The sequence below is a fragment of the Olea europaea genome, chromosome 1 (genome assembly GCF_002742605.1).
Source record: "Olea europaea var. sylvestris chromosome 1, O_europaea_v1, whole genome shotgun sequence".
Lineage (NCBI taxonomy): Eukaryota > Viridiplantae > Streptophyta > Magnoliopsida > Lamiales > Oleaceae > Olea > Olea europaea.
This window is the reverse complement of record NC_036237.1, coordinates 30164123-30174260: the sequence shown is the minus strand read 5'-3', so window position 1 is coordinate 30174260 and position 10138 is coordinate 30164123. Positions and strand designations below refer to the sequence as shown.

The following is a 10138-nucleotide window of genomic DNA, read 5'->3' as shown; positions in this document are numbered from 1 at the left end:
TCTTCTGCATTACCATTCAATAGCAAATTCAGGGAACGAATTTTTAGAAAGAGAAAGGGAGAGAAGTTTAGATAAAGAAAGATTTTTGAATTGTGGCGACCGAAGACCCAGAAGGAGAGACTCGCAACGGTCGTCTCCAGGTATTTCTGTCATCGTTTTGGGCGAGTCTTGGAGGGGTTTTTGGTAGTCAGAACATCAATCAAGAAGAAAAAGAAGAGGATTTAGAAATGGCTTCAAAAGCTGTTGTTCAAGAACAACCCAGAGGCAACAATCGTAAGCGAAAATATTCAAGTTTTATACTACGGATCATAGTTACATTCTTTGTTTCTGTGATTTCATTATTTTATATGATGATTGGGTTCTTTTATGGTGAGTTGGGCTGAGTTTTGAAGGGTATTGGTCAATCGTGGGATTCACTGGTCTTCTATTTTTCCGCACTATTAGTTTCTGGATTTTCATTCGGTGACTACTGTGATGGGTATTGAGATTTTGATTCTTGACTGACTCTGATCAGAATTTTATTCAATTGATTCTTTTCGTAGTTTCTTTACCCTCTTTGTGGTATATTTTTTATTTCTGGATAAAATTATTTGTATTTGGATTTGATTTAATAATCATATATAATTTTTTCTTTTGATTCAACAGTTGGAGGAAAGCAAAAGAACGTACAAGGAAGAAATCGGCGAGCTCTCGGAGACATTGGAAACCTTGTTTCAGCTCCAGCTGTTGAGGGGAAGCCTCAAACTCAGATCTCTCGGCCCATAACAAGGTATGCCCTCTCTCAGAAACAAACAGAATGATTTTTTGGTTTTGAGTATGTTTGACCTAACTTTCAGGTAATCTTCACTTTCAGAAGCTTTTGTGCTCAATTACTTGCAAATGCACAAGCCGCTGCTGAGAAGAACAGTAAGGTAAATTCTTGAATTTTCTAGCGTTCAAGAAATTTCGTTTATTTGCATGTGTACAGAGCAAGTAGTAACTGATTTCTGTTGTTAATTTGCAGAAACCACTAGCACAAATTGTCAATGGAGTCGTGGGAAAAGAGGGTGTTCCGATAGCCGCAACTCAGAAGAAAGAATTTGTCAAGCCGAAGAAGGAAGCTGTAATTGTCATTAGTCCTGATGAAGACGAGAAAAGCCAGAGGACTGCAAGAAAATCATCAAAGAAGACCGGAAAAACTCTGACTGGGACCCTCACTGCTCGAAGCAAGGTTACCATTTCAATCCCATCTGATCTTATTTTCTTGAAACTATTTGAAGCTATATCGAAGTTTTTAAAGAAATGGTTTTGTTTGTTGTTGTATTGAAGCCGTGGCATTGCACTGTTTTGTGCTGCTGTAAACTGATCGATTTTTTCAGGCTGCTTGTGGAATTACCAAGAAACCAAAGGATCCAATAGCAAACATTGATGCAGAAGATGTGGATAATGAATTGGCCGCTGTGGAGTACGTTGAGGATATCTACGAGTTCTACAAAGTTGCAGAGGTGTGCTAATTTTCTTTCCCTTACTCTGTTTCTCTTCGTTTTCTCATGTTTATCGAGGACAAGACTCAGTATATATGTTATTCTCTTGTGCTCAGGATGATGCCCGAGTTGGTGATTACATGGATTCGCAGCCAGAAATCAATTCTAAAATGAGAGAGATCCTTGTAGACTGGTTGGTTGAAGTTCACAAGAAGTTTGAACTGATGCCTGAAAGTTTATACCTCACAATTAACATAGTAGACCGTTTTCTTTCGACGAGGACTGTTCGAAGAAGGGAACTTCAGTTGGTTGGCATCAGCTCTATGCTAATTGCCTGCAAGTATGAAGAGATATGGGCACCAGAGGTATGTAAACTGCCGGACTTCATATTTATTGTAAATAAGGCTTAATTTGTCATTCTATGGTCGTCATTACAGGCATTAATGTTTTATACAGGTAAATGATTTCATAGCTATATCAGACAATGCTTATATCAGGGAGCAAGTTCTTCTAATGGAGAAAGCAATTCTTGGGAAATTGGAGTGGTATTTGACAGTTCCAACTCCATATGTCTTTCTGGTTCGATACATCAAGGCATCTTTCAAGGCTGATGAACAGATGGAGAGCATGGCATTTTTCTTTGCTGAACTTGGTTTGATGCACTACTCAACCATCATCCAGTATTGCCCCTCAAAGCTTGCCGCAGCTGCAGTCTATGCAGCCCGATGCACTCTTAACAAAACTCCCATTTGGAATGAAACTCTTAACCACCATACAGGCTACAGTGAAGATCAGCTGATGTATGTATAAACATATCTCTAAATCTGTAATCCCAAAACATCATACTAACTTTTCGTGTCATTCTCTACAGGGAGTGTGCAAAATTCTTGGTCCAAATCCACTCTGGTGCAGCGGAAAATAAGCTCAAGGCAGTTATGCGGAAATATTCGAATCCAGATAAGGCTGCTGTTGCTCTTTTTCCACCAGCAAGAAATCTACTTCTTCCAGCTTGATATGTTGGAATGTCTGAGATCATTTTACTGACATGATCTATCTCTCTTTAAGTTTTAGGTCACCATGTTTTTCTCAGTTTGTAGGAATTGTTTCTAAGTTGTTCTGATTTACTTCCAGTAAAATCAATGATGTGTAACTACAAAAAATGCATCTTTAATTAGAGTGTGGCACTTGTTGAATCTCCCTCGTGAAATTTGGCGACATCTAATTTCTTTTCAGTTCTTTGCCGCTGAAGTTTAACGTTTTTTCTTTATTAAATTTTGTAATAGCGACTTTTTGAAAAAACACGTGGTTAATATTTGGGTTTTAAATCATGTAAAATCATTTTCGACCATATTCAGGAAGGTTGGAACAAGTGCAAAATTTAATGTTGAAAAAAGACACGTAAAAGTTCAGTTTGCATCCTTCAAAACAACGCCAGAATACATTACGATACATACAGAACAATTCGAAAATGGGTTAACAATAATAGTATGTTTGTAGAAATTGAAAAATTCAGACCTGGCATGGCGTCAAACAGATTGGGGGGCAGTTCAGCCAACGAAAAGGATGCATGTCAAAACATAGAACACCAAAATTAACATATAAACGAGCAACAATATTCCTAGTAAGCACTTTTTAAGATGCTAGTTTTGTGCATGCGTGGGATCATGTAATCTAATTCTTTATTACGACACTCAAAGTGGATGTATTATTTCATTGTATAGTAGTAAGCACTTTTTAAGATGCTAGTTTTGCACATACGTGGGATCATGTAATCTAATTCTTTATTACGACGCTCAAAGTAAACGTAGCTTGCATGGAGAGTGAATCGCTATAAACATTTGTGTAGTTAACTCCTTTCTAATTATACTTTTGATTGTACAAATTATGGCTTATGCAGTGAACCACAATAAGTTTCCTTTTCTTTAATTATACTTTAGACAGAAAAATTAGTGCTTATTCTATTCTTTAACATCTATTAGTATACTATCCAGAATGTGATGGTACTTGTCACATGTGCACGTGTAATATCATGAAAACTGAAAACCTCAAGTTAAGGACCAGAAATCATTCATACAACATTATCATAAGAATCATTCATCCACAAATTAGTGCCCATCTCTGAACCTTCCAAGACTCGTACAAACATCATAGAACGGTCCCGGATTTTGAAGCCAATATGATATTCCAATGAACTGTTAAAACTAAGAACTTCGTTCACCACGGAAATCCTACAGTTGAAAAGGTTCTGACCGGGTCATTTTATAAATGGGATTTCCTCGATTGTGAATAATTGACTAGCAGTAGACACAGTATTCCGTGCACAAGAACTATGCCCCACATTTTTTGCCGAAGAAGTAGCACCACTGTCCATTTGCTTGTAGTCCCGGCTCAATTCCTCAACAAGAAATGGCCCGAATGCATTTTTCAGCAGGGAATGTTCCCCAGTATGGTCATTGTTAGGAACAAAGCAGTTGGAGCGAAGCAAGAAGCCGGGCCTGGAGAAGTTCGTCAGGTTTGCTGTCTCGGAGTTGTCATATTGCATTGGGACAGGCTCGACTGCTGCTTCTTTAACATAGCATCCTTAAAAATAAGAGTGTAATATAATTAGCATAGCAAAAAACTAATACAGGTGGTTCTTGTAGAAATAAATAATTCACACCTGTCATGGTTTCAATCGATTGGATTTCATTCAATGGATTTCTGCTGCTGGTGGTGTATTCTCTAAATGAAAAGGAAGAATGACCTAAAGGAGAGATTGGATTACCATATGTTTCCTATTGTGTATCGAGAAAATCATGAGACAAAGTATCCATTACATCGATGGGCATAACTGAAGCATGAGAAGTATGCTTACAGGATTATTCTTCGAGTTTTTCATATTTTGTGATTCGTACAGCACAGCATCCAACAAGTCACTGTTTCAAGGGGAAAGGCTACACGACCTGGTGTTTTCAGTTGGAGGGGTCTGGATCAAAATATCAACACATTCAAGGGAAGGAGAAAGTCGAGAAGAGGGTGAGCGCCAATTACCTGTTTGAGTTTGGAGAGAAGGGAGCTAGCTTAATCACCCAATGAGGCTCAGAGCTAGAGTCGCCATTTAAAGCGGAATGGAGGTCGTGAATTTAACTCCTGAATGGTGGATGGTCAGAATTTGAGTTATTTTTCATATGCAGAAGGGCGTGCAAAAGATTAAGCAATCTGCACCAAACCATCGTTCGGATATTGAATGCCTCCTGGGGCAACATCATAAACAGGGGCATTTAAACTGGGTAAAAAGATTCTGATCCTCCAAAACGCTTTGATGGGTAGAAAGTTGAGAGCAGACTTTCCATTGTAAGAAGGGTTGAGACCTTGCTCTAGCAGGTTACTCGCAGGAATATCAAGCAAGCTAGTCTGAGGAATATCACGAATTGTCAGTGTATATAACTGCTGATTAAGTTCCAAATATTTGAATTCCAAAGATGGGATTTCAAAGATAGTGAGAGGTTGTGATGTTGAGAGAAAGTTCCAAAGTCCTCGTTTCCTTGGTTCTCATTTAATGTTTGGAAACATATTTCAGAAGGGTAGATTGGTTAACCAGTACGTTGTCTTCTTTTCATTCTAGTGTTCCAGCAGTTCTTGATCTCATTATCTGTATGGCCAGGCAACTATGGGAAAAAACGAGGGTAATGAATAAGAACAAATACAGCCAGAATAGCAAATACCGAATGCTCTATCTGTTTTGGAAGTCCACATTACTAAAGAATATTTCTAAGATGCGTCAGAGATGAATATACACGAGAGAAAGCTTATGTTTATTTGTGTTGATGCAAGCATAGTGGGATTTCTAGTCATACATTTCGAATTCAAACTTTACGAGAGAATAGTAAGCATAAGCATTTTTTAAATAAATATATTGTTGGGCAAATTATTGTCAAACGACCTCCCGAGCAATGATGTTAACCCGGTTTAATTTTTCAGTCGGCAGTGACCGAATGACTGAATAGTATATCAACACCTAAATTAAAACGACCAGACCTAAAAAGTTAATGAGACCATTTGAAGCGACTGAATTAAGTTGTGTAGTTCATGGCTCGATTATTTACCTACTTGAATGGCTAGTATTGTTGGAGACCCACTCTACAACCCATTTGATATTAATTCGGCCCATGACCCATTATTGCAACCTTATGGACTTACCTTTTTGTCCAATTGATGCCCATATATTCTTGCTCATTTTCGACTTCCATAAGACCGTGCATTCGTGGGACGATTCTATGGTTTTCTCTCTGCTGTCTTCTGCTTCATCCTTCACCTTGCCTTTGTGGCTTTCTTCTTGATGCTTTAACATTCCTTAGTGGTGGTTCTCTAAGTGAGTAAACTTCTAGCAACCGTAGGTGAAGGCTTTGAGGTGTTCTTGGGTCGTTTGGTTTGAGGTGTTGATTTGGGTTTGTGAAATTGAGCATGTAGAACCTTGGTGGTCGACTATTGATGACTCTACATATTGAAATATTTTGAAGACAAGCTAATCATTTTTTGATCATCAAAAGAAATTATATCGATCCACCAACATGCTTTTTAGGACAAGATGATGTTTGATTATAAATGTAAACCTCGAGTAGTTACTAACTAGTCTCTTTATGCTTGGTAAGGCTGTGAGATATTGAATTAATTAAGATGCAAAAAGAAGTTATTGAAATCAAATGTTGAGGTCATCCACATCGAACCACTTAAGAAAAAATAATAGATTTTAACCGATTCACCAATATGAATGAAAACTGAAAAGCAGATTTCAGTGATTACCAACATGAAACTTCATTATAGTTGATGACAGTGTTTTTTATGCTATATCTAAGATTCAAATATCACGAGAACGATAAATTAAAGCAAATACTAATTTTGAAATATATAACTTCAAGGGGGTGTCCTCAATTGTGATTGTGATGGATTTTAAAAATATTTCTAAATTTAGGTGTCCTTGGTTGAGATTTTAATGGATTTCAATTTTTTTTTTAAATTTAGATATCCTCAATAAATAGTGAATTTATAAAGATTTCATTAATAGAGGGATTTCAAAAGATTAAGATAGATTTCAAGCTTAAAAACACATATAACCAAATATTTTGAAATTTCACCATATTTGATAAGATTCTTTTGGAATTTGTGGAAATATATTCAAATCCACAAAATTCAGTAGGATTTATAATACTTCTAAAATCCATCAAAATCTCAGTAGACAATACCCTAATCATAATAAAAGATGTGCAGTTAAATGCCACGCGGGATTGATTATCAATGAAACTAAAGAGAAGCTGAAATGAGATTACAGTTCACACCTCTACCGCCATTCAAGCCCATTTGTTTCCCATTCTAGCATGAAGTTCAATGATCCGTCGCTCCTCCTCGGGAGTGAATGCACCTTTCTTCAAATCTGGTCTCAGGTGGTTTTCCCACAGCGGGAAAGGCTCAAGTGCTTCTGGACCGCATTCCAGTTCCCCTCTCCATGCCTAGTAACATATTGAACTAAAATTGCTTCTTCTGCAGAAGTCCAGGGACCTTTCTTTAATGGACTATTCTCTCCTGAGTTTCCTCCACTACTAGCTTCTTTTAAACAGATGGTGAAACTGCACTATTCTTGGAAATTATTCTTTCCTCAGTTTCACTTGTGATACTCATCTCCTAATTGTTGATAAACCAAGATAAATAATTAGAATCGTATGTAGGAAACTAAACAGATATTTACACCAAGGAAACAAAAGTGGAATGCAATTCAAAAGGGTGATCTCATTTCTTGAGTCAGAGTTGAATTTGCTAATAAGATATTGGGAAAAACTGACAAAATTAAGAAAGCTAATCTTAAGAAGCAACGGGGAGAAAATCCAAGCAGTTTCAAAAAATTAAAAACAGGATACCACAGTTCTTAGTTGTATAACCTAAACAAAGGAAACAAATTTCGGTTCCAAGGAGCATGATCCCACCACTTTTTATGAATCAGACTCGTTAAATATACAGAGGGGATTAAGGAACAACCAATAACAACAGAAAGGCCTGAACTATATTGACCGGTACATTCCAAATGTGACGACTTGAGTACCAAAAACTCAACACAAATCTATAAAAATTTCCGCAACAATTGGATGGCAGAGAATCTAATAAAGATTCAGAGCAACCAACAACATAAAGAAACAACCAATATTGATGTTTCTTAATCAGCTTGACAACCATTGTATGGCAAGATAATGATTTGACTAAAAAGAAAAAGCACACACGTACTTCCTTGTATTCCTCGCTCAACCAAATTATAGAAAACCCACCAATAGTTTTGCAAAACTACTCATTTAGTCGTCCCACAAGCATAACAATTTTACAAATAATTAGCATACAGAAGCCAGTTTTCCATATTTCCGCCTTTGTTAAAAAATACAATTCTCCTGATTTACCCAAGTGCACAATCTCACCCTAAAATTTGCATAAAGACTACAACATTTTTTTATTACTACAGAAAACCAATATCAATGTAAATTTTCCCAAAATTCAGGCAGAATCTGAGTAGAAAAGCATTGAAAATAAATCATATATTCACAAAACAAGAAATCAAAAAGTTTTCCCATTCTTACATCATACATGCCAAGATCAAAACACCTAGAAGAATAACAATATTCTGTCCAGTAATTTTTTGGCCTATATATACATATAATGACAGCATTAACTAGAACTGAAAGAAGCAATATTATTTTATTACTATAATTATTATCACATAACTTATGGTTACTACCTCAATGCGGACTATTGCTCTCCTGCGGAAGCAAATGACCAATCCCTCCAAAACTCAACACAAAATTTCCAATCAGAGAAAAAAAATTGATAGAAGATATTTCTTCTGCCCGGGATAGAAAAACTCAAAATTAAACAGTAAAAGAAGTTTCAAATGCAAATTTGAAACCCATTTTATTCTTCCAATCACGTCAAAACTCAAACCAGCTGAACATTTTTAAAAGGGTATACAATAGTACAACAATGTGAATCCAAAACCCAAAAAAAAAAAAAAAACGTTTTCAGTTTTTTCTTTCGAAATTTGAGCAGAAACCCCAAAATGGACGTGCTTATAAATTAAATCCCAGAAGCCGTATTATGTTATCAGAAAAAACATATGCAAATTGAAGCAAGATCCATTTATTGCTACATAATTTATATTAAAAAAAAAATCAGCGGAGAGGGATTTGAAGAAAGAGGTAAAAAGAGAGGTGATAGTTGATGGATAAAATTTTGGGGGATCGATTTAAAAGAATTGGTCAAACTAAATATTTGTCCAACGTCAAGATCTAAAACTTTTAGTTAAAAGGCCTAAAGTTATTAAATATGAAAAATAGAATTTATAAAAAATTAAAATATCATTGTATATAAAATGATATTATTGCCCTAATTTTCATTTCAATTTCCTTTCAATCCTAATCTCATTCCCTCCTCTATGAATGACTCGACCACGATAAATGCCTCCACGTTAATTTTCTTATCATCATCTTCTTCTCTACTTAATGAAATCAGAAAATCTACATTCTCATTCCCTTGAACATTCATTTGGTTGAAGTAAATAATAAAGTCTTGCTATATTTTTATTAAACATTTGGAAAAGGAGGGTAGGGTAAATTTTCAATATTTGAGTTACTTTCTTTCTCAATTATTTTGGATCATCTATTCATGTTGTTGTATATGTATTTGTGATGTTCATTTTTCAATAATGATTTCGAATTTATTTTATGATTAGATTGGAGCTTTAAATGGGTTACTTCCCAATCTTATTCTAATTACCCCTTATTTGTATTCCTTAGTATTAATTGAAGTGAAATGTGAAGTGGTGAAGGATTATTGGCTTTTTTCTCATTGTTTTCACGTGAAATATGCATTTGATTTTTCAGTACAGAACGACATCCATATCGTTTTATGAAATCGTGAACGACATAGATATCGTTTTCTGAAATCCATGACAATGTACATATTGTTATCAATACTGTATGATATTTGAAATTTGATGAAATTTATATGTTGAGTTACAGGTTATGGACACCATGGACATGGTATGGATATCGGTTTGTTATCCAATTGAATATGAGCAGACAGTTGAAGGCGCATGAAAATGAAAGTATTCTGGAAATGGCAAAAAGAAAACAATACATATTCTTGTTGCAAAAATAATTTCTTACATGGAACTATATGATAAAGTTAAGGAGGCATTGAATATCGATACGAGTCTATACAAAATGGAGATTTCAGTTCTTGTCCTGATAATGTCTAAAGGTCTAGCTGCACCAATTATAATTGATTGTGACAACGACGTGAAGTGGTTTATATTTGCTTGTACAGAAATTTTCTTTGTGTAAGTATTTTAAATGAAATTGTTGAGAATCGAGAAGATTTTGGTGATGAAGGATGTTTATTAGTAATAAATGGTGGAAAACAAATTGGAAATATGAACAACGAGGAGGAACATAATCGAACAGACAACGATGGTAATGATGACAATGGTGATGGAATATTTGTAGATTATAATGGTTTTTGACATAAGTGAAGATAATCCCCAAAGAGTAGATGATGAGCTTAATTCTCCTGTGGCAGATGACAATAATTTTGAGTTACACACGCATGAACCTTGTAGTAGAGATATAATAAATGGTAATGATGTTGAATGTACTCAGATT

General features: G+C 35.5%; 1 protein-coding gene and 1 pseudogene across 1 annotated transcript; one reads left to right on the top strand and one right to left on the bottom strand.

The window, feature by feature from the left end:
* On the top strand, positions 1–2656 carry LOC111400590 (G2/mitotic-specific cyclin S13-7-like). Its single transcript, XM_023027998.1, has 8 exons — positions 1–273; positions 646–769; positions 854–911; positions 1004–1210; positions 1359–1484; positions 1580–1828; positions 1920–2263; positions 2335–2656. The coding sequence occupies exons 1-8, from the start codon at positions 228–230 to the stop codon at positions 2474–2476; spliced, it is 1296 nt and encodes a 431-aa protein (XP_022883766.1). The 5' UTR covers positions 1–227; the 3' UTR covers positions 2477–2656.
* Positions 2657–3490: 834 nt separating this feature from the next.
* LOC111400582 lies at positions 3491–7120 on the bottom strand (annotated as a pseudogene).
* Positions 7121–10138: the final 3018 nt, after the last annotated feature.

What these genes read in the sequence shown, in the direction of transcription:
- LOC111400590 (XM_023027998.1), top strand. Translation starts at nt 228, where the DNA reads ATGGCTTCAAAAGCTGTTGTTCAAGAACAACCCAGAGGCAACAATC. An exon ending in CTGCTGAGAAGAACAGTAAG is followed by an intron (nt 912 to 1,003) that starts GTAAATTCTTGA and finishes GTTAATTTGCAG; the next exon opens with AAACCACTAGCACAAATTGT. An exon ending in AAGAGATATGGGCACCAGAG is followed by an intron (nt 1,829 to 1,919) that starts GTATGTAAACTG and finishes TGTTTTATACAG; the next exon opens with GTAAATGATTTCATAGCTAT.